General features: G+C 45.1%; 1 protein-coding gene and 1 long non-coding RNA gene across 10 annotated transcripts in view; one reads left to right on the top strand and one right to left on the bottom strand.

Annotated features, from left to right (window-relative positions):
- Window positions 1-24,858, bottom strand: part of LOC139061125 (uncharacterized) — a 401,615-nt gene that overhangs the window by 217,908 nt on the left and 158,849 nt on the right. The window lies entirely within an intron of this gene.
- The window catches only part of LOC139046687 (GRIP and coiled-coil domain-containing protein 2-like), a 159,229-nt gene that overhangs the window by 71,880 nt on the left and 62,491 nt on the right, over window positions 1-24,858 (top strand). For 8 of the 9 annotated variants that reach the window (XR_011515183.1, XR_011515182.1, XM_070540652.1 and 5 more), the window contains 5 exons: window positions 1,872-2,125; window positions 6,481-6,577; window positions 19,006-19,185; window positions 22,335-22,376; window positions 22,601-22,673. Coding sequence is in view for 7 of the 9 variants with exons in the window: in XM_070540652.1 (XP_070396753.1) it covers window positions 1,872-2,125; window positions 6,481-6,577; window positions 19,006-19,185; window positions 22,335-22,376; window positions 22,601-22,673 (646 nt within the window). In the remaining 2 variants the exon portion in view is untranslated. The remainder of the gene's footprint in view (window positions 1-1,871; window positions 2,126-6,480; window positions 6,578-19,005; window positions 19,186-22,334; window positions 22,377-22,600; window positions 22,674-24,858) is intronic. The other variant, XM_070540661.1, reaches the window with a different exon arrangement.

The following is a 24,858-nucleotide window of genomic DNA, read 5'->3' as shown; positions in this document are numbered from 1 at the left end:
TCCAATTCTCCTGAGGGACCTATTTCGAAAAAAATTTACTGTAATTTTTCTAGGGTGACCGTAAAGTGAGAAAAAAATATTTTGCATTGGTATATATGTACTCTATTCATGAATAACAACAATAAAAAAAAAGAAAATAAACTTATAAGAATGGAAAATTTGATTCATTGTTATACTAGTTCAAGGCTTAAAATATGCGCACATGAAAATATTTCACTAGTCTCGAATGTTCCTGCTCTTACAGTAATATTTACGTCCATAGTGTAATCGAACTGCGTAGGTGAGCGCATTCAAGAAAACTGTGGTTGTGTGCCTGTCAAAAAAGCAAAACGTGTGACAAAGCTCTTCATCTTATCGCCAACCAGAGGCAATTAGATATTGCGAGTCTCCCCCTCCCCCCCCAAAAAAAAGCAGAGTAAAGGAAACGCATGCACGGCGGCATCCTTCCTATGCTCACCTCTGTGAGCACTAAACGAGTGAGAAACAGGCAGTTGCCCTTTGAGTGATTAGTAACGAGATAACCATCAGTTTTGCAAGCGCAAGTAGCTGAAGCCGCCCGCGGAACAAAACCCAAACCGCCGCCCGCCTGTGCGCATGCCAGTGCGCGAGCGGCAGTATATAGACGCGCCGGAGCAAACAAGCTCTAAAACAAACCATGCAACCAAAACGGAGAGGGGGGATGCAAGAAAATAATTCCCTGTATTCTCCAATAGTGGCAGCACATTCCAGGAAAGAAAAAATAAGGAAAGCGGCGTGCTTTTTAAATGTACAGATGGCGCCGTAAATATACGGCATTGACCATTTTGGTCTCGTTCGCGGCGCCGTATATTTACGTCATTGACCCTCAAAGAGTTAACCATATTAAAATATGTTCAAGGCTAGGTTCATCATTGAAGGAGCCCTGAAACAAATTTTGAACATAGCAAGAAAACGTTGCCGATCTGTGTAGAGGCTGCTCTGAACATGTGAGCCCAATATTACTGCACTGCATGTAGCAGGGAATTTACAATCTACTGTCAAACACAGCGAAAAATTGCTTGCTATCGCTTCCACAATCTCGTCATGCGGCGTCATTGAAAGCAGCTGGTCCACCAATACTAATGACTGATTTCGTGATCATCAGAGCATTAATACATAATTGTTAATTTTTAACTGCATAAAGGTAAAGTACATATGTCTGTGATCTCAAAAAGACAGAAAAAGCATTTCATCTTTGCACTGCGAATAGCTGCATCTGCTGTGTGTGGCCGCCGAAATGGCAGCGGAGGGCTACGTAGCTTAGTTTACCGCCGCGGCCACCATGGGGTGCTGCGATGAATCCTTTCGCCTCTGCAACACTCGACTTTTGGCTGGGGCATTCCCCTCTTGGCTTTTCAGCTGTGTAGCTGCCAGTGCATTAGCGGAGACGAAAAGAGAGAGAAAGCCGGACATTAGTGTGAAAACTGCACTTGTAGTTTAAAGATTTCAAAAAAATTTTTTGGCATGAGATTCATGGGATGACGTGCTTTAATAATGAGGCGCTTCTATGATTAGCTTTAAAAGTGTTTCAGGGCTCCCTTAAGGTCAGATGTTGTTTTGTGGCTGCTGCGAGGCATCTAATTTAGCCAAAATGTGCAAAACACAGAAAACATGTATTAAAAAATGCTGAAATTTTGTCGATCATCAGGTTATGATTAGTCCCAACAGTCACTTTACGGTGTGATGCTCAGTTTATGCTTACCATGCGTGGTGTGCATTGTAGGCCAAACACTGGAAGGCAGGGCCTGTTCGCTTTGTGCTGTGTGTTATTTCTCTCTTGGGCACTGACCTGCCAGCTGGTTAGGGAATGGGTGGTGGATGTGCATTGGGCCACTATTATTGCAATGTTGCAGGTGCGAGTTCACTCGGTGCTGAAGCAGCAGAAGGAAAACACAGCTGGCACATATAGGAAGGAGCTGTCAGACACGCAGGAGAAGTTCCAGGCTACAATAAAGCAGATGAACGAGCAACTGAACGAGCTGAAAGCGCAACTGGTTGTATCACAAGCTGAGGCCAAGGCAAGCCAGGACGAGTACGACCGGGTGGCCCAGCAACATCAGTCCGTTGTCTTGGAGCTCGATAAACGCGACCATCAGTGGAAATGCAGGTCAGCATTGGCCTCCCACATTCTTTAGCCTTAGTGAAACACTGCCTTTGCATCTCAGACGTACATTGGGGGAAAAAATTATATATATTTATACGAGTAGAGTGTCTGCAAACATATTCAAATGAAACAGTTACACAATGTTCATACAGACAAAAAAAAGCAGTAGCACCTGCCGTGGTTGCTTAGTGGTATGGTGTTGGGCTGCTAAGCACGAGGTCGCGGAATTGAATCCTGGCCAGGGCGGCCGCATTTCTGTGTGGGCAAAATGCGAAAACACTTGTGCACCTAGATTTAGGTGCATGTCAAAGAGCCCCAGGTGGTCCAAATTTTTGGAGTCCTTCACTACGGCATGTCTCATAATCAGATCGTGGTCTTGGCACATAAAACCCCATAATTTAATTTAATTAAAAAGGGCAGTCACATAGATATTGAGCAAAGGGCAGTGTGATGATGTATAGTAGCATTGTTTCCATAGTGAAGAAATATATAGGAGGGAAAGGGGCATGTGGGCATTCATTTAGACATGGACAGAACCCCAAAAATGGTTGTCCGTAGAATCGAGCATGCGAATCTCTAGTATGATAGGGATTGTTAATAAAATAACTTTTTGGTGTTATTAGAGGCTATTGTATGCTTGTTTTGAGAAGAGTGCTGAGGTGTGTAATGCAAGAAAATTACTCCTGGTGGCTTCACCTAGAATTTAGTACTTGGTGACCAGATTAAATTTAATTTGGAATATAGTTTGAATTTATATTTGTGTCAAAAGGTAAGACTAAGGTAAAAGTAACTGGAAAGCTGTGCAAATTTTTAATGAAATCTCAGTAGATGGCACATGTTCATTCTAAAGTAACAAAATATTTTTTTTTAGTACACTGCTTGTCACTGCTGCATTTTTTTCACCGGGCCCTATGAGCTGTTGCCTTTAGCTGTGGCTCAGCTCCTCTTTTGGTGGCTACAGCTGGAAATTGAAAAGGAGAAAGCAAGAGACTTAACAATGCGTGGCGACGAACATAATAGCATTACTTTGGGTGGTAGACTAGCACGTGTACTTATGTACTTGTGTGACTGATTTCTAATCGTACAGCGTTGGTGCAACTTCTCATTTTGATAATGTTATTTCATTGGGTGCTGATATGTTTTTATATGGCAAAAACTTAGCGGTAATTTAGTCTCTGTGAAATGTCAATTGACTTGAACTAGGCAGACTTTGCAACAACATGCATAGAAGGGCATCACTCAACACACAGTTGGCTAATTCCTTTTGATGTCTTCAAAGTGATACGAAATGGCACATGGTGGCAACTGATTATTCGGACACTGACAGTTTGGACATGCTCAATTCAGGCAGCTTCGCGGCGCCACCACTTGCCCTATAGACGTAATATGTTGGAGCAGCCAACATTTCGGACACATTACAGCATGTTTGACAATTTGAACTCTGCTTGCATGACCATAACCACATTCTACTTCAGCCACTGAGTGATGAGTGGAGCTGGCATGCTTTTTTTGGGGGATATACAGTTGAACCCATTTATAACAATACCGGTTTTAACAATATATCGGGTATAATAATGAGAAGCTTCTGCACCGTCAACTTTTGTATGTTTTTTGTATGGTGAAATAACCTGCTTACTACAATGCCCCGATGCCGCATTATCGGTTATAACCATGAAGTCTGGCTGCTGGGTGTCCGAGCTGAAAGGTAGTGAAACGCGAAATCCTTGAAGCGAAAAAAAAAAAGAAAAGAAATTTGAGCCGCTGCTTCAACAGCCGTCTCCGTGCCCCTCTCTCCCATTGCCCTTCCAACCCTGGCCCATAGCTCTAAGCTGCCTCACCCTCTGAAACATGAATGCGCTGGGCCAACTGTGCTGCTTGCAGATTGCTCGCATGTTGCTCGCTGGCTCCTCATTCAGCGAAGTTCTTCAAACAGGTTAATTGCTTACGTTTGTCTTTGTTGGTTGCATCGAAATCGTTCTTGGCCACGCAATTTCTCAGCATTTGACTCGCCACCGAAACAGAATGGCTGATGCGCTTGCTGATCATTGGCAATGCACGATGTTGGCGGTCAAAAGAAAGCCTAAGTGCTTCTAATCGATGGGGTGATCGTCGCGAACGTGCTTGCATCTGATAGCGACAGCGACAACGGCAGCGCTGATGCGAGTGTGGAATATTAAATACGTAATGGACTGTATGGAAGACACGTGGTCCACAGGCAGTATTAAGTACTGTCTGAGGGTGATGACAATGGGCATTAAGCGTAAATAAATTTTAATTCTGGAAAAGTAAACTTTTGTTTCATTATTTTATGATGTCCAGAATATGAGGCATACCATATTTTTGTTTATAAAAGCCACCACCCAAGCACTCCGTACACACGGTTAACCAGAGAAGCTGAAACATGCGGCCCTGGTGTTTTTATCACTGGGTTAATCCCGATGGTTCATTAAACGACGGCTTGGTAGGCTGCCGGATCCTCAGTATACAGTTGCTGCTTGTGCTTAGCTGCATGAGCATGTTCTTGTGCCGGCACGGCATAGACAAGCTCGTTCCTCGTTCTACTTGCGGCATTGCTGATTGAAAGCTGCCTGCTCCTCAGAAGTACGTATAATGTGTGGCCTACCCATTTTGGAGCCTGAGAGAAACTGCTGCATGCGCTCTCGGCTGCGGCGGAGAGCAACAGCGTCACTACTGGCGCAGCCAATCACGCACATCTCTTTATTTTTTTTCCCCCGCATGCACATGGGGTTGTGCCAGAGGAGTTTTCAGCGTACAGGCAACAGGCAGACAGATGGACAAATTGGCTAGCCATATACAGCTTCGCTGTAAAAAATTAGTGTTCATCAGATTGCTTTAAGAAGTTTAATGTTGCTTCTATGTTAATTTTCTACGTTAATGCGATAAAGGCTGGGTGCACATTTGATTCAGGGTCATGTTGTATTCAGGTAAATACTGTCAAATGAAAAACTGCTGTGTCTGGGTGCTTTCTTCTGCCTCTTTTTTAAATTTTATTTGGCAGATAATTGATCAGTTTTGTCAAATTGGGTCTGCTGGACAGGTATATATCAGTTTTGTCAGTCTCGTCAAGGTCAAATTAAAGTTGACTCTCGTGTTTATATTCAAGCAGCAATTGCTGCAGAATCATGAATTGGGGCATGGCCTGCTGGCATGTACCAAGGAGTTCAAGAAAGTGTCGTGCGGTACTTTTTGCTCCCCTGTAAGAAGCAAGGACATTCAGTGATCTCGGACACAAATCACTTGTTTCCTTTCATATTGGCCTGCCATGTACCATGTACAGCTTTTCCTAAATGACTATATAGGCCCAGTGCTTGCAGGTACTGGATGCACTTTCCCATAAGCTCCTGTAAACCACAATATGGATTAAGTCAGTGTTTACTTTGCTACGTTTAATATGTAGAATTGTTGATATATCACTTTCATTTTTTCATTTGCAGCTCTTTTGGAATCCATAGTGACCATCTTAGATTTTATTTAAAAGTATTGGGTAACCGAACTGTTTTCTTGCAGCTTACTAAAGATAGGGTCTGCATAGATCATGGATGCATAGCTAAAGTGCTGTTTGGCTGCTTGCACGATACTGAAAGTACTGAAACGACTCATTGCATGCAGATTTCAGTATTGTGCTCAGCTGCTTGTCGGTTTGACCTAATTACTCAGTAGCGTGCCACATTTAGTTAGTTTTTTTGGTATGGCATGGACTTCAAGTCTGTTTTATGTGTTCTTTTAAAAGATTTCCATGGTGCTGGATCACAAATGATACTTGGGCAGAAATTATTAATGTGCAGAAATAAAGCAAAACCAAACGTGCACAGAAAAACAAAACAGAATACTACATTACTCACTGCAGTGAACTTTCAATCTACTAGAGACAGTTCTGGCGATCACAATGTAGAAACAGTATTGACAAGTTTAATCATTTTTGCACACCATCTGGAAATGTTCGATGCGTCAGCAACTCTTTCCTCAGCTAGCATTGTCTGTAAGGCACCATGCACTGTTACAGCACTACCTTGACAGCAGGTGCATAGATTCACAGCAACATGATGGCCCCTACACCACAGTCAAGAACATTGGTGCAGGTGTATGCCTTTGCACTTAGAATCATGGGCTTGGGTGTAGTGCACCGTGAACACGTTTAAAGAAGGATTAGCTCGCATAGCTCACAGAGAGGCAAGCAGCAATGCATGGCTTAGACAAAAATTTGTTTTGTGCACTGAATGACGGGAAAGTGCTTCCATTTCTCATGGTTTATGCTTTCGCTTTGCTGTGCTCTGTTTGCCTATGATAACTTGATTTCTGACATTTAACAATCAGAAATTACCAATGTTTCTGTGCAGGCTGGAAGAAGTGATGAGGCAGAATTCTGCAGAAATGGAAAGTGAACTCGAGAGGCAATTGCAGCAACAGTATGAGGACCTTTCCAATAAATGCCAGGTATGGTATTTACTTGAGCAGCTTCTAACATGATTTTTTTGGGGTTCTCATTTGTTCTTCATGCGATTGCCCTAAGGCATTGAATGCCGGGTAGCTATTACATGCAAATCATATTGACCGCAAAAAAGATGGGGACATAGGAAGAAAACACATAAACAGCACATAAACAGCACTTCCTATTCCTTCCTATGTCCCCGTCTTTTTTGCGGTCAATATGATTTGCAGTAAATACCAACTAGGCCAAACTGAAGTTCTTCTGAAGCTATTACATGGTTCATGTATACCTATATGTTTTAAGTGTTGTTACAAGATGAAGCCATCTTCGGATGTCATGTCGCACGTAAGGTTGCCTGATGATAAAACTATTGGAGTTTTAATGAAAAACATGAACATTCAGCAGTACCTGTGTATGTTTCAACTGGTGCAGAAGCGACGAAGGCTCAGTGCACAAGTGTCTGCAATACGTACGAAGCATGGACCCCGTAGGCAAAGTGGTGTACTTATGTTGCATGAACACTTATGCACAGCAGTACAGTAGCAGCCATGAGGAGTCGGGATACGAATTTTATGGGGCTTAGTTGGATGTCTGCAATACACCTCTGTGTTCCATGGGATACCGTGCTGTTCAAAAGGTGAACCCATCCTCGGGTGTGGGATCAGGCGTCACGTGGTGATAAAGTTGCATGGTGAAATACTCTTGTGGCTTTAACTTGAAACTTGAATATAATGTTGCACTTCAATATCCGCATACTTTTTGGGTGGCACGGGAGCGACTGCAAACACGCGGTGTGTAGCTGTGTATAGGGCAGTAATGAGAAGTGAAGTGTGTGCCGATTATCGACTGTGATTACAGATTATCGACTGCGATTGCAACCTAAAAGGAGACTCACGTTTGTATACCATATCCATACTGCATTGTGCAGTCTCAGAGGTGTGTACACGTGAAAAAAAAGAGTGCAGCTTATGCGCGAATAATTATTTTTTCTGAGATTTTTAGGCCCAAATTTAACTTTTCATGTATGTATGCAACACACCAGAAAAAAAAAAATTTGTTTCTTGCCGAGTTTCGATATTGAATGCAAATTTTCTGGCTAAATCTCTTCGGCCAACACTGAGTAACGGGCAGCAGGTGTCATTCATTGGTTTAGGGCAGCAACAAGGACGAGGAAGATTCAGTTTGGCACACAACTTGCATTCTCTTGAAAGCACAGTTAAAGGAGACAGACTGATGCAACATCTCCGGCTGCAGCAGTATCATTCACGTTATGTAAGACAAATTAAATGTACACCTATGGTTCACATATAATGAGAGCTGTCTTCCCCAGGCATGGTGAAAAAACAGTCCACAGATAGCATGCCTTACTGTGAACATCTCAGCTGCGTTATGCAGTTGTGCGTAGTGCATGTAGCTCGCAAGTGGAGCACGAAGTCACCTTTTTCTCAAACACTCATTTCAACAGAATCCTGCTCCTCACTATTTTCAGGCTGCTTTAATTTGTAATATAGCAGAAATTCGTAATCTAGCATATTCCTATATACGGCTGCTATTGCTGAATAGCTGACATCAATCAAGGAGGGTGTTTGCATCAGTACACTTCTTCCTACCATTACTGGGTATATATATTGACACTGTTGAATAAACAGGCCGAAGTAAGCAAAAATTTGCTTTCGAATTTTTATAGGAATTATGTACTTCCAGAAGAAGCCGACTAACATCAGCTCATGCTCTGCTGTGGCTGCCCACATAGCAATTAAACTTCGGCCTCCCTGCAACGATGTCATAGCCATCAAGTCTTGCTAATTTTGACTAGTTTTGAACACTCAACTAGCCTTGTACCACAGGAAACTTAAAGTTGGACCACATGTACACTTGCCAGCATGCGCTCACTCCTGGTTGCTCCTAATTGGATACCTTGGCAGACTTCACTTCGTATTGAGCTATTTATAGCGCTTCAAAATGGGCAAGTTGGATGTGGCTATTATCTATCGGTCAAGCTGGTGCAGGACTAAGCCAGTCCGCACCGCGTAGCACGGCCAGACTGGAGCATATGAGCGCAAGCGTGCACTCAAGCGGTGTCGTGCACAAAAACATTGTGCAAACGCAATGCAGTTGCATGTAGCTGCAGTCTGCTATGTAGCATAGATACTGCATCCACCGTGGGGTGCCATGATGAATCCGCTGGCTGAGTGCACTGAGGCTCGCTGAGGACAACTGCGTTTGGCTACATTTGGGCACCAAAATTTGAAGTAGTGGCATCTACGTGAACATCCAAAATCAAATTTGAACTGCGTGCCACGGCGACGTTCAGTAGGCAGAGCACTGTAAGTGTGGGCTACTCCAATGTGGCCTTCGCTGTGCAAGGCATTGAAGACGAAACAGGAGCAGAGTGAATGGGATCATGCGTGACCTCTGATTGCCAGTAACTCCACTTCTTCTGAATGCATTGAAGTACTTTTGGGCGGCAAAGTATTTCTGAACGGGTATGCTTTAACTTCCAATGCATTTCTCGACTTAGACAAAAAGTGGTTTAGGGCCCCTTTGAAGGGCCCCTCACCACGTATGGCCATTTTGAACTGCCCAGCGTAGTGCATACAATGCGTGCTAACGATCATGCCTGCAAAGTGTTGCGAAAAGAGCCGGAATTCCAAACCAAACGCCCTGCGCCCTTCTCCTTGCGGGCGCTGCACTCCCAGCCAGAGAGTCGACGGCAATCGCACAAGTGTGCCTATATATATCGCCGTGTTGTGGTGTTACTCACAGTGGCACGTGACTTCAAGGCAACAGCAGTTACTTGTTTGATCTGTTGCTTCAATAGATGAACTAAAGTTTAGGGAAATAATAAAACCTACAAACCAAACGTCTCCGTGTCTTTGTTTTACTTTGTGCCGTAGCAAGAGAGATATACTTTCGTTTTGTCTGCTTGTTCCCATGTCGTCGAGTCGTGTGTGCAGTCAGCGAAACTGTCACATTCTACCATGTTCCAGTGCGCGATCATGCTCTTTGATCCGCTTGCGTCTTCCTCAGTGTTTGTGTAGCTCTGACTTATACCGCTAGTTAGGTGTTCTCGTGTACAGCATGCAAAATTGTGTGCTGTGCGAAATGAGACAAACACAATGGCTCGAGCACAAGACCATCAGCAGAGTGCCCCACTCAGCAAAAAAGCAAAAAAAATAGAAAAGGTGGTGGGGTCCCTGTAGTATGCGTCACGTGGTCCTCCAGCTCCAGCATGTGTGAACACAGGGAAAAAATTTCGCTTGTGGATGAAAGATGAGGGCAAGTGGAGAGAGTGTCTTTGTTGGCAGTGACGCTCGCCACCTGAAATCATGGGTTCGTATCACTTGAAATATTTCTACCTCTGCTATGAATGAAACAATTTGAAAAATTCTTGCTGTAGAACACTCCCCACAGAGCACGTAACACCTTCCAGCATATAACCAATATTTCCTATGTGGCCTGCTGAAGTGCTCTTTAAAGCAGAGAATTGGACTACTGTAGCTGGAATTTAGACAAAAACATGTCCGAGCACAAAAGAAAAATTAGAGGTGCAGACAAAAGGACGACAGTTTCTTAGTATATTGTCGCAGTCCTGTCGCACACTGTCGGCACACCCAAGAATACAGAATGCAGTTTTCTTCTATTGAGCCTGCTCATACTCTCGAGCAGATCGTCTTTGTCATCACCATCGTGGCTCGATGCAGACAGGGCCTCCCTCCAGGGTGAGCATCGCCCGATGCGTGGCAAATACAGTCAAACCTCGATATATCGAACACGGATATATCGAATTATTGCGTATATCGAACACTTTCTATATCACGTGGAAAATCGCATGCATTTTTAATTTTTTATTTCGCACGGGGCCGGACGTAAAATGGATATATCGAACTCCGCCGCCCCAGACCAAGTGCGCTCTGTTGACAGGAGGCGAGCTTTCCCGCAACACTCTCGAAGATAGCGGCGGCGCGATGGGCGTTCCAGACTGCTGCGTACGACAGCTCCCACATCGGTTGCGCCGAGGGCGCCATTTGAACGTAGCGGCGTACACACGCGGCGGCTTGGAGCCAGCACGGCCGTGGAGCCAGCCACGGCAGGTCTCAAGGGGAGCGCGCGCTGCGCTCGCTTCTCAAGCGCGCGCTCCCCGGCCGTAAGCCAGCCCGGCGGCCTCAATCGCGCGCGCCCGCGCCCCCGCCGTGCGCGCGTGATCGAGGCAGCCGTGGAGCCAGTTGGAGCGCTTTGTCGGTGCTGAGCCACACAGCATGTGCATTGAGGACTTCGTTGGCGGTGACGACAGCACCGGAACAGTGGCGGAGTCAACAGACGTGGAGATCGCGGCAGAAGTGACTGCTGAGCGGCCTAACGAAGACGCTGCCGAGGCTGATCCAGCAAGCCCTGATGTTGCCCCGCTCCCGACTGCAACTGAGGCTGTAGCTGCTTTGGCCGTTGTACGCCGCTACTGCGGCGCAATAGAAGGCACTGGACCGTCTCTTGTGGACCGTTTGGACTATGTTGAGGACGCCGTGGTCAAGCACGCGGTTGCCAATATGAAGCAGGCTACGCTGCTTCAGTACTTTCAGCGAACGAAATAAATACTTTGTTTGAAGCTTCATGCGAGTATCTATTGCGCCACGATTGGTTCATTGAGTGATTTGTGCTAGTTTTTGACGCGTTTTCTACGTGATTTTATATATCGAATTCTGGCTATATCGAACTATTTTGCGATCACCGCGCTGTTCGATATATCGAGGTTTGACTGTAGTAGTCAGTGCACAAATACAGGCTATACATGTCGCTCTGAGACTTCATGTGCACCACGTGAATAGTTTCAGGCACATGCTGGTGGCACTTCAAGCAAGATGGAGTGTCAGCACTGACTTCGTAGGTGATGTCGCTAAGGCAGTGCAGAACTTTATACAGTCCAAGTGCCACCGTAGAAGTTCCTCGGAGACGCCACGGCTGCTAATAAATCTCCATACCCAAATGCTGTCGCCGGGTTGATAGACAACAGATCTGTAGTTGAGGTTGTATTGACGGTCGTCATGGTCTTGCTGGCTGGTTATTTGGACACGCGCAAGCTGTCGGGCTTCCTCGGCGTGCTCTGCAAAATTGGCAGCATCAGCCTCTGTATCTCTACAATCATAGGGCAGCATAGCCTCGAGCATCGTCGTTACTTCTCAACCGTGGAGAAGACCGAAACGGCATGCCATATTATACGCAGAATTTTGTCGTAATTCTTGTGCACCACATCGACGTACATAAAGAGCATGTTAGCGAAGGTCTTGTTGAGTCAGCGAGGGTCTTGTTCTGTAAGCCCATTCGTTTGAGGATGGTATGCTGTTGTCCTCCTATGGGCCATGCTTCTGAGTGTGAGCATTCTTCTTAAAATCTCTGCTGTGAAAGTAGTTCCTCTGTCTGTTATGACGACAGCTGGAGCACCATGTCTTAGGATGATGTTCTCAATAAAAGATTGTGCCACCTCAGCTGCCGTGCCACTCGGAAGTGCCTTGGTTTCAGTGTACCTGGTGAGGTAGTCTGTCGCGACTATGACCCGTTTATTTCCGCTGGCAGATGTCGGAAATGGACCGAGAAGGTCCATTCCAATTTGGGCAAGCGGTGACTCCGGCACTGCAATAAGGTGTAAGGGCCCAGCGGGTTTAGTGGGTGGTACTTTGCATCGCTCACAGTCAAGACAAGTCCTGACGTAACACAATCACCTCTGCTGCAAGCTTTGGCCAGTCGTATTTGCTTCTGATTTGTGCCAATGTCTGTTTGCAGCTGAGGTGGCTTTGTCATGGCATGCCTGCAGGATTTCTTTGCTGCGAGTATATGGGACGACTAACAGGTAGCTGTGCCCTGTCGAAGAATAGTTCTTGTTATAGAGGATGCCGTTGTGCAAGCAGAACGATGATACAGTCAAACCTCGATATATCGAACACGGATATATCGAATTATTGCGTATATCGAACACTTTCTATATCACGTGGAAAATCGCATGCATTTTTTATTTTTTATTTCGAACGGGGCCGGATGTAAAATGGATATATCGAACTCCGCCGCCCCAGACCAAGTGCGCTCTGTTGACAGGAGGCGAGCTTTCCTGCAACACTCTCGAAGATAGCGGCGGCGCGATGGGCGTTCCAGACTGCTGCGTATGACAGCTCCCACATCGGTTGCGCCGAGGGCGCCATTTGAACGTAGCGGCGTACACACGCGGCGGCTTGGAGCCAGCCACGGCCGGTCTCGAGGGGAGCGCGCGCTTCGCGCGCTTCTCTTGTTCTTTATTCTATGCTGAAGCGCGCGCTTCCCGGCCGTGAGCCAGCCCGGCCGCCTCACGCGCGCCCGCGTCCCCGCGCCCCCGCCGTGCGCGCGTGATCGAGGCGGCCGTGGAGCCAGTTGGAGCGCTTTGTCGGTGCGGAGCCACACAGCATGTGCATTGAGGACTTCGTTGGCGGTTACGACAGCACCGGAACAGTGGCGGAGTTAACAGACGTGAGATCGCGGCAGAAGTGACTGCTGAGCGGCCAAACGAAGACGCTGCCGAGGCTGATCCAGCAAGCGCTGATGTTGCCCCGCTCCCAACTGCAACTGAGGCTGTAGCTGCTTTGGCCGTTGTACGCCGCTACTGCGGCGCAATAGAAGGCACTGGACCGTCTCTTGTGGACCGGTTGGACTATGTTGAGGACGCCGTGGTCAAGCACGCGGTTGCCAATATGAAGCAGGCTACGCTGCTTCAGTACTTTAGCGAACGAAATAAATACTTTGTTTGAAGCTTCATATGAGTATCTATTGCGCCACAATTGGTTCATTGATTGATTTGTGCTAGTTTTTGACGCGTTTTCTACGTGATTTTATATATCGAATTCTGGCTATATCGAACTATTTTGCGATCACCGCGCTGTTCGATATATCGAGGTTCGACTGTAGTCTCTTTAAAAACACTTTCGACACCTTTGTAGTTCGGCCTTCCAAAAAATCGATGAGTGACTGGAGCTCTTGATCCTCTTGTTGACGAGAGATGGTGGCAGCATCAACAACTGCTAAAAGGCCTGCGTATTCATCGTCATCAGAGCCTGGTGATTCAATTGGTGATCTTGAGAGGCAGTCGGCATCCAAATGCTGCTTCCCCGATTTATAGACCACTGTCATGTCGTACTCTTGGAGTAGCAGGCTCCAGCATGCCAGACGTCCAGAGGGGTCTTTCATGTTTGTCAACCAACGAAGCGAGTGATGGTCGCTCACTACTTGGAAGGAGCAGCCTTATAAGAATGGGCAAAACTTACTGACTGCCCATACTACAGCCAGGCATTCCTTCTCTGTAGTGGAATAGTTGGACTCTGCACGTGATATGGTGCTAATTGCGTAAGCAATGACTCGCTCGGCGTCTTGCCACTGAACGAGCACGGCACCTAGGCCCACGTTGCTGGCATCTGTGTGAATTGGTGTCAGTGCATCTTCATCGAAGTGAGCCAGTACAGGCAGGGTTTGTAGGCGCTGCCATAACTCATCGTATGCTGCTTCCTGCTCCTCTCCCCTTATAAATGTGATGCCTTCTCTTGTGAGATTGGTGAGTGGAGAGGCAGCACACGCAAAACCCTTGATAAAACGCTGTAATAGGCACAGAGGCCCAGGAAGCACGGCACGGCTTTCTTGTCCTTGGGCCTTGCAAACTTCATGACGGCAGCAATTTTATCGGGATCAGGTCTAACACCGTCATGACTGACCACATGACCCAAGAACTGAAGTTCTTCAAAGCCCAAAGTGGCATTTCTTTTCTTTCAAAGAGAGTCCAGCAGCCCGTAAGGCTTGAACGGAGAGGAGCTGCTTAAAAGATGTGCCTCGACTGTGGCCAAAAAAACAATTATGTCGTCCAACTATACCAAGCAAGTCTTCCAGTTGAGGCCGGACAGGACAGTATTCATTAGTTGCTGAAACGTAATCTGGGCTGAGCGCAGACCGAAGGGGAGAACCTTGAATTCATACAGCCCATCTGGCGTCACGAAAGCAGTCTAATCTCAATCATGTTCATCGATTTCGATTTGCCAGTACCCACTTTTTAGATCAGTCAATGAGAAGAAACATGCATGGCGTTGCCTGTTGAGAGAATCATCTAAGCGTGGCAGCGGATAGACGTCTTTCTTTGTAACACGGTTTAGCTTGCGGTAATCAATATAAAAGCGCAAGCTACCATCCTTCCTTTTTATGAGCATCACTGGCAGTGACCAAGGGCTTTTTGATGACTGGATGACATCATCCTCTAACATTTTCTGGACCTGCTGTTGTATTGCCTCGCATTCTTTCTGAGCCACACAGTACAGATTTTGTCGAATGGGTCTTGCAGGCTCCTCCATGATTATGCAGTGTTCATTCAGCGGTGCTTTGCCAACTCAAGACATGGAGGAGAAACTATCCTCAGATTGGTCAAGCAATTCGAGAAGCTTTCGTCTATCTTTCGGTTGTAAACTTGGACCAACGTCGACAACGGGTACATGTCGGGCCATATCAGCTATTGCTTCCTCTTGAGCAGCAAAACAGTGTTGAGCGTTGTTGATTTCGTCAAGGTATGCTACCGCAGTGCCTTTGCTTATGTGCTGGCTTTCTTTGGTGAAATTTGTCAGCACCACATCAGCACGTCCCTCTGTTTAGCTGACAATGCCACGAGCGATGGCAATTCCTTGACACAGCAGAAGTGCCGTTATTTGTTTGGCTACTCTGTCTTCATTGTATTGTGCGTTCCAAATAACTGGAACAAGACTGCATGGTAGGGGCGGTATAAAGATGTCGTCAGAGGCACGTAAAGAACTATGTTGTGGTTCTGCACCATGGGTCGTCGTGTCTTCAAAGGGCCCCTCACCAGGTCTGGCCATTTTGAGCTGACAAGAGCAGAGCATACAATGCACGCTAACATCCATGTTTGCAAAGAATTACATTGCTACGCACTGTGGAAAGGTATGAAATTTTAATCTGAACACCGTCTTCCCTTTCCCTCACTGTGGCTGCACTCCAAGCCAGACGGTGACGTGCTGGTGTCCCTGCGCCTACGTACTCGGGTCCGCAGTGTGACATCGCTCATGGTGACATGTGACTTTGAGAATAAAGGCAACATCTTTTATTTCTGTGGTCTGTTGCTTGAATTGACGAATTGAAGTTTAGAGAAGTAATAAAACACACAGACGGAATGTCCGTGTGTTTTTGTTTTACTTCACTCCAAAGCAAGAGAGATGTACTTCCATTTCGTCTGCTTGTTCCCACGGTCGTGAAGTCACGTGCGCAGGTACTGAAACTATGCCATTTTCTACCGTGTTCTAACACATGATCATACTCTGCGATCCGCTTGTTCTGCCTCAGTATTCGTGTAGCACTGAATTATACCGCTAGTCATGTGTCCTTGTGCACAGCGCGCAAAATCGTGCACTGCGCAAAACCAGACAATCACAACACTTGTGTGCAACGCCATCAGCAAAAATGCACAGCACTGCAAAAAAAAAAAAAGCGAGGATAAAAAAAATGAAGGCGGGGCCCATGACGTACACGTCATGCGATCGTCGAGGTCTAGTATGGGAGAACGCAGGGAAAGGATTTCGCTTGCGGAGCCTAGACGGGGCGAGTGGAGAGAGTGTCTCGCTATGCAGTGGGGCTTGCCTCCTGAAATCATGGGTTCACGGCATTGAAATATTTCTATCTTGGCTATTAATGAGCCGATTGAAAAATTTTTTCGGCAGAATGCCCCCTAGAGTACATGTAACAACTTTCAGTGTATAACCAAAATTTGCTATGGGGCTGGTGAGGGGCCTTTAATAGCGGAAAAAGTGACCAAGCCGTCACGTATGTTGACCACAGCGCCATATTCCCGCAAGAAGTCCATGCCTAGTATGAGCTGTTTGCAACACTGTTGTAAAATTACAAAGGTAGCGACAAAAACTATGTGCCCAATCATGAGTCTTGCCGTACATTTGCCTGTAGGCGTCATCAGCTGACCTCCGGCATTTCGAATAGAAGGACCCTTCCATACGATTCAACCTTCTTAAGTTAGTTTGCCAAGGGCTCATCTCACTCATTATAGGAAAGTTGGTGCCAGTGTCAACTAAGGCGATTACTTGTGCCCATCAACGATTACAGGGAAGTCGGCATTCACAATTTTGTCGGCATTCTGTTTCGATAGGTCGCCGATCTGTGGCGTTCTTGGCAATACTGGAGGCGTTTTGGCAATCTGATTACCTGCAACCTTCCCCCCCCCACCCGGAGATCGCTGCTTTCAGTTTTCCTGCCGTGGGCTGAGAGACCTCCTTTCCACCCCGTCACCAAAACTGCAGCGTTTCAGTGATGAAAACTGTCTTAAAGACGGCGACCGTGACTGGGTATCAAAGGAGTTCACTTGCCGTCCTGTAAAGTTGTCGCCAAAGGGCCACGGCTTTGATCAAGCTGACGGCACATAGCGGCAGGTAAATTTCCCTGGTAGCCAGCCTGATGATGAGGGCAGAAGCGGAAAATGTGCCCTGGTTTTCCACAATTGTAGCACAATGGTTGGCGATCAGCGGTGCGCCATATATAGGCCCTGTGAACCTGTTGGGGCCGCCGAAAAGGCTCTCATTGGACCCAGGCTGTGACACGTGGGCGGTGGCGGTACTGTTGCGTCGGTATTGCAGACAGTGGACGCCAGACAGCGTCCGCATAGCTGTAAGCGCTGTAGCTGTAAGATCGAAGCATGGCTCAAGGCCTGGTTCGGGAGGTTGAAAGGCTTTTCGGAGTTCTTGGTGCACAACTTCAGTGACGGAGGCAACTGTAAACTCTTTCGGTGTCGCTGTGTGCTTTGCAATTGCAGTCTCCGCACGCATAATCTCCCTTATCAATCGGCGCAAAGAATTTACGTCGGTGGCCACTAATACTGTGGCTCCTGCAGGTGCTCCACTAGCGTGCTGCTCATATTGCTGGTGACGTTGCTGCTGCGCCTGTTCGATTGGTGTGGCCTCTCTAATAAATTTGTCCACTGTTGTCGGTGAGTTGCATACAAGGCCAGCAAAGAGCCGTTCCTTGACATCGCGCATGAGATAACTCGGCTTCTTTGACTTGGTCATCTTGGGATCTGCGCGGCAAAACAAATGTGCCATGTCTTCGGCGAACATCGCGACACCCTCATTTGCCATTTGGATACATGACTCAAAAAGGCATTGAGCGTTATCCCGTCGATTCATATTGCCGAAGGTCTCAAGTAACCGACAGCAAAACTCGTCCCAGTTTGGCAAGTTTCCTTTGCAGTTCACGAACCATTTTCTTGCTCTCCCTTCGAGGGCAAAGTCCACATTTGAGAGCTTCTGGTTGGGACGCCAGTGATAAGAATTCGCCACGCATTCATACTGGTCCAGCCAGTCTTCAGCATCTTCATGCGCGCCACTGTGTAAGCTCGTGGGGATTCGAAGGTTTTCAGTCGTCACCTGTGTCGGGCTTGCCAATGCTGTTCCTTGAGCAGTGGTGGTCATTGACAGGGCTGGTCCTTGCAGGATACCGAATTCTGTGCTCAGACCTTGCAGGCGGAGGCTTGCTCGGTGCACAGGTGTCTCAATGCGGGCATGTCTCACTGGGCTAGTTGTAGGGCTGCTCAAAGGAGTCCTGATCATCGGGCAATGAGTGCAGCACCTAGCACCTCCACCAATGTTGTGGTTCACTGAGAATGGAAACTTTAATTGCAAGAAGTCGTCCTGTCGTACTCTATCAGCACACCCGAGAATAGAGAATGCAGTCTTCTTCTATTGAGCCTGCATGCACTCTCAAGCAGATTGTCTATCTCATCACCTCCGTGGCTTGAAGCAGACAGGGGCGCAGCAATATGGCAGTAATCGGAATGGAAAATTGGGCAAATCGGCATAATTTACTATCTTCATCACTGTCGTCATATAAAAATTCAGCAGCCAAGTTGGCCAAAGTGCACATTTTACATTGTTTCATTTGGTAAGGAGGACATGCACTGGAGGCCAGGCTCATTTAAATGATACTTTCTCTGGAAGTTTTATTATTTTTCGGTATGCCAGAGACAGAAAAATGTGATTAAACATATTTAAGTACCGTCTTCAATTCATACAGCTTATAATGTTGCTTGTAGAAGAATTCCATTGAGAGTGTTTGGCAGCTATCGATCAATCAAAAGCCATCAACTAATTTGACCAATTTCCTCTAGCCTTGTATAGAAAGAGTTAGAGGACTACATACTATGTTTAATCTTCTCCCTGAAGCTTCTAACACTTTCAGGTTCTTGTAGTGCCACAGTGTTCTTATTGTTACTGTTTTATTTTTGTATTTTGTCATTCTTGCTCCATTTTGCTGATTCAGCAGTATGCTGGTCAGTAGCATACCAGTGAAGTTGCTTTTATTTACTTCTATTCTCAGAGTCTGTGTTGGCCCAGGGTGACTGTGTCAAATAATTGCTTCGCCTTTCTTCCAGAAGAAATTGGCTGCGCAAGAGGCAGAGCACAAACGTGCTTTAGAGTCGCATCTGGAGACTATCGAAGACCTGAAGCAAGAAATTGCCGAGATGCAACAGAAGTTACCACGTCAGAGTTCACCATTTGAGGACGCACCAGCCATCATCGACATCACCACGCTTGAGCGCCAGCAGGGAGAGGTGCGCTGTTGTTGCCTCTGCATATGCTCAGAGTTTGTGACATCACTCGAGGTCTCAAATGAAATGAGAAAAGGAGAAACATTGGCCCACATAAACGCCTCTTCAGTAAAGGCTGACATGACAAGCTCTGGCACATCTGCCTTTATTGTAGTGATGTTTGCTGCTACATGAAGAAGAAACAAATCCATATTTGCCATCAACACAGTTACACAGAAACTACTAATTGCAATGGGCTTGAAATATTATATGGTGGCAGCATGAATGCTGTAAATGCTGGTGGCCATTCTTAATTTCAAGGCACTCTCACAGGTGCTGCCTAAGTAGCACCATGGAGAATTTTCTGGGGCTTAGCAGATGGTTGCCCGATACCATCTGTTGTTGCTCTGTCACTGGCATTGCTGGTTGGATCAAAAGCCTGTCCTTTACTTCAAAACACAAGTTTATTTTGCCATGTTCGTCCATAGACCACAATATTTTGTGCTTGCCTGCACTCCCTCAAGTCAGCAATGGAACACAAGGTCGGCTCAGTGACCTCAACACAGCCATCAATTTTTTGTGGAAAGATGTGGTTTTATGTTGAAATTAGAATGAAGAAGCTAGGGGCCTGCTGCAACTTAGTGCATTTGTATTACAGGTCCTTATCTGCCACGAGGCTAGGTCACTCTCAGGCACACTTGAGGCCCACAGACGGTTTTGTCTGTGTTTTGTGCACTGTTTGTTATAAAGGTTTAATGGAAACCATGCTAGGACTTAGTTTGTCAGAATTTGGTTTAGTAGAGTGCTTCATTGCAATTTCATTCATTATGAAGCATATAAAGCATTTTCTCATCAGTGCCTTTTAACAGTTGTATTTTGCAGACATGCATGTGGGGAATTCAGAGTATGCATGAATCAGCTACAGTTGAGCCCACTTATAATGATGCCAGTTTTAAGAATGTATCGGACACACTTTTTATTCGTCAATTTTTGTGTGCATTCTGTGGTAAAATAAACCGCTTGCAATGCTCCCATTCCATTTTATCAGTTATAACAATTAAATCTGGACCCTTAAATGAAAAATCCTGGAGGGAAGAGGGGGGGGGGGGGAGGGGATTGGCACCCCCTTTGTCACACCCACCTTTGTGCCCCGTATGACTCGCCTTCATTAAAGCCCTTGCAAAGTGCTGCGAAAAGAGCTGAAATTCCATACTAAACACCCTGTTTTCCTTCTCCTCATAAGCGCTGTGCTCTCAGCCAGAGAGTCAACATCAATCGCGTCAGTGCGCCTACATATAGTTCACCATACTGTGATGCCACTTACAGTGGTGCTTGACTTTAAAAGTTATTCAAGGCAGCAGCAGTTACTTGTTTGATCTGTTGCTTCAATAGACGAATTAAAGTTTAGAGAAATAATAAAACCTACAAACCGAACGTTTACATTTCGTTGGAAAGCACAATAGGAAGAACAAGGTGGCAGTGCAATGAAAGCTATAGCTCCATCACATAAAGCCATGCAGTGCAGTAAATCTGTACTGCAAAAAATAATTTCATTAAGTTCCCCAAATAAGTTACGTGTTGTGCATTCTAACAAAGCACTATATTATTTTCACCCCATCTTCGCTGGCCTTCCCAGCTCTGCGCATGTTTTGTTCTACCTGTGTTCTTTTTTTGCTTGTGTTTGCCTTGTTTATGCTAATTTGCTGCTTTTCCCACTCCTGCTATAGCTATGCAATAAGGCTGCCATATAAATAAATAAATAAATAAACAAACAAACATAAAGTCCATGTCGCGGAATATCTCATCTGAAATATGGTTCGTTACTATTTGCGATGTAGGCACAGTCTTGTATAAATTATGTTTGACAAGCATGGGGTGGCACAGCTCGTATCATCCATGTCGATTTTGGAGCTTCCTATTTCCCTCACAAAACACAAGTATGGCCGTTCGTTAAAGTTTATGCAGTCACTCTGATGCACTCAAATTATGTTTGCTACACGCCTCCTTGTCCAAAGTGCAAACAAAATGGCTTCTTTTACTGAATCATTTCCTACACCTGCAATGCATGCAGTGCATGCAGGTGTAGGAAATGCAGTGCGCTCACAACAGAGGCACTGCATACAGTGTACACCGCCATGTGTGCATGCATGCATGCAGCTGCAATGAAAAAGGTGCTGGCGAGCCTTCTAATAAAGTGCGCGCTTTTCTTCCAAGGAAAAAAAAAAACTAAAAAATGATATGCGTCGTGTCACGTGACTTGCACTAGTCCAGTAGAAAGGAGGAAGCATGCAGCTGTGGCTCTGGAGAGGGAGAACGGCAGAGAGCCGGCGAGGGACACGCACGCACGCACGCACGTACTCACTCACTCGCTGACTCTCTCTCTCGCCTTTGTGTCCCACCCCTGCACGGCATGCCTTCGTGGCATTGCTTCAATAATAATAATAATAATAATGATAATAATAGTAAAGATAAAATAAGTGAAAAAAAAATACAACAAAGCCACTTTGCAACACCCTCATTTTTGCCGTGCACCCTGCATGGCTCGCCTTTATCGTCCCTCTCCCTTCCACCCCGCCAACGTCCGCAAGAGGGTAGAAGGTTGATTGGCGACTGGTGCGACGAGGGGTGCAAAGATGTGGGTGGTGATTTGGCTCATGTTCTTTTTTTTTTTTCTTGAATTTCGCATTCCTTTCCTTTCCGGTGCAGTAGTAGCTAGATTTAATTGTTATAGCCTATAATGCTGCATGGGAACATTGTAGTAAGTGGTTTATTTTGCCATAGAACATGCACAAAAGTTCAGGGTGAGACAGCTGCTCATTGTTACAGTTGAGGAGTATTTTTAATAATTTTATAAATGGATTCTACAGTGCTTCTTTCTGTCAAAATAAAATGCTTTATTGTTTGTTCACACTGCTTTTTTTGTGCAACCCCATTGTAAGAATTATCAGTTATAACAATAAGATTTTCTTGGCACTTGAATATTGTTGTAAATAGGTTCGACTGTATATCCACCTTCACCTACTCCAGACTTATTTATTTCTGTTCACATTGCAGTCTCCTTTATTCAGGCTTACTGCATGTTGTAGTTGCATGAGACAGATAATAAAAAGTAGGAAACGAGGGTATGTCACAATTTGGGTTGATATATGTGTGTCCTTCATTCTTTCACACAGGGCTCGGAATCCATCTCGCCAGTACCACCGATCGCTGCAAAGGTAGGCTGGGTAGCTCTTGACTTATTGTAAACAGCCATGCCGTGTGATAAAAGGGAGAAATCTGAGAACGCTGTCTGTTAATGCTTATTTGCTGCATGTCAGTGTGTGCTAACAATGCATGTGTGAGGAAATTGATGCAATTGGCAAACAGCGGCAGTTATGCAGAATCATGCGAAAGGATCATGAACTTTTATCTTGAACATGTAACTTTTATCTTTTTGCAGAGCTTGCCATGGAACTTAGTTCCAGCCGGGGATATCAAACCTTTTGCGCAGCTTTTGGGAGAGGGTGACACGAGTGAGTTTTCACAAATTTTCATATCTGCCAGCTTTTACGGTTTTATCGTAAAATGCCAAACTTTTGGTGCTTTTTCACAATTGTCATATTGACATGTATTTTCTGCTATTTTCATTTGCACACAGTTTAAGCAAAAACCAATTTCAAGAAAAAAATACAGTTGCCGAGTGATACATTATGGGCCATTTTTTTGCACCGATTGATCTTACGAACCAACCCATGTGGCTGTGGCATAAACTGATAGAACCAGTGTACAATGGTAATCAAAATGTTGACAGCTGTTAGGTGAATATTTCATTAATAAACTTGATAAACATTTTTGCTTTTCTGCAGTGCAAATCGTTGCTGCTGTGACTGTAGAACAGAATGCCTGTTCACAGCACCCCTACAGAAAAAACTCTGTGAACAGACCATGAACAGTCAACATACTGAATAATCAATCAATCTTTAGTATTTTTCATCAAATATTAGTATTGTTTCGCCTTCAATGGAATGTTTTTCTGAATTCTATGGTTGGCAGGTCTATATTTTTTTAATGTATGTAAAAGTCCTTTTGGATGAAATTTGGCACCTCCACTGTAGGTTTCGATGTCTTTTGTGGTTGCTTGAATAGAGGAAATGTATTTAAGAACTTCACGTTTGTTGCAATGTTGATATAATATGACAGCGCACTTTGGACAAGGGAAAGAAGTTGGCAAAGCAGGTACATGCAAGTTACACAACATTGATGCTTTATGATGTTGCACTAATAAGGAAATTGCCTTTTTTTGTTTGTATGCTTTAGCATTTATGCAGTGTTCATGCACTGCATGGATGCTACCACTGAGTGAGTACTGTGAAAAATAAACATGAGGTTTCAATTTCAAAGGGCATCTAATAAGGAAATTGCCTTTTTTGTTTGTATGCCTTAGCATTTATGCAGTGTTCAGGCACTGCATGGATGCTACCACTGAGTGACTACTGTGAAAAATAAACATGAGGTTTCAATTTCAAAGGGCATCTAATAAGGAAATTGCCTTTTTTTGTTTGTATGCCTTAGCATTTATGCAGTGTTCATGCACTGCATGGATGCTACCACTGAGTGAGTACTGTGAAAAATAAACATGAGGTTTCAATTTCAAAGGGCATCTAATAAGGAAATTGCCTTTTTTGTTTGTATGCCTTAGCATTTATGCAGTGTTCATGCACTGCATGAATGCTATCACTGAGTGAGTACTGTGAAAAAAAAAAAACATGAGGTTTCAATTTCAAAGGGCATCTAATAAGGAAATTGCCTTTTTTGTTTGTATGCCTTAGCATTTATGCAGTGTTCATGCACTGCATGGATGCTACCACTGAGTGAGTACTGTGAAAAATAAACATGAGGTTTCAATTTCAAAGGGCATCTAATAAGGAAATTGCCTTATTGGTTTGTATGCTTTAGCATTTATGCAGTGTTCAGGCACTGCATGGATGCTACCACTGAGTGAGTACTGTGAAAAATAAACATGAGCTTTCAATTTCAAAGGGCATCTAATAAGGAAATTGCCTTTTTTGTTTGTATGCCTTAGCATTTATGCAGTGTTCATGCACTGCATGGATGCTACCACTGAGTGAGTACTGTGAAAAATAAACATGAGGTTTCAATTTCAAAGGGCATCTAATAAGGAAATTGCCTTTTTTGTTTGTATGCCTTAGCATTTATGCAGTGTTCATGCACTGCATGGATGCTACCACTGAGTGAGTACTGTGAAAAATAAACATGAGCTTTCAATTTAAAAGGGCATCAAAAGCACTGAGAAACATGCTTCAATGCAGACTGGTAAGCTCCTTTACCAATGTAAATGGTACCTGAGCTAATGTGGCAGTTCTTGTCAATGATTAATGTCATGAATTTACATAGTGTACATTTGTTATGATATGTTGACAGTGTTTAATACTGGCCATGGTAAGCAACTTGAAAGTGCAGTCGAACCCACTTATAACAATATTCAAGTGCCACAAAAATTCCATTGTTATGACCGATAATTGTTATAACCGGGTTGCATGAAAAAATCAAAATAGGGGCATGGCAAAGCTGATGTCAGAAAACTATAATGGTGGGGAGGCCAGTGCCCCTCCTCATCACTTTCCTCCTTCGGGCTGCTGATTATGTTCACTTGTTTAACCGCTTCCTGGGCGCTATTCAAGTCATAGCAAAAACCAC

Source organism: Dermacentor albipictus, chromosome 1 (genome assembly GCF_038994185.2).
Source record: "Dermacentor albipictus isolate Rhodes 1998 colony chromosome 1, USDA_Dalb.pri_finalv2, whole genome shotgun sequence".
Taxonomy (NCBI): Eukaryota; Metazoa; Arthropoda; class Arachnida; order Ixodida; family Ixodidae; genus Dermacentor; species Dermacentor albipictus.
Note: the sequence above shows the minus strand (reverse complement) of the source record. Positions and strands in the feature narration are given on the sequence as shown.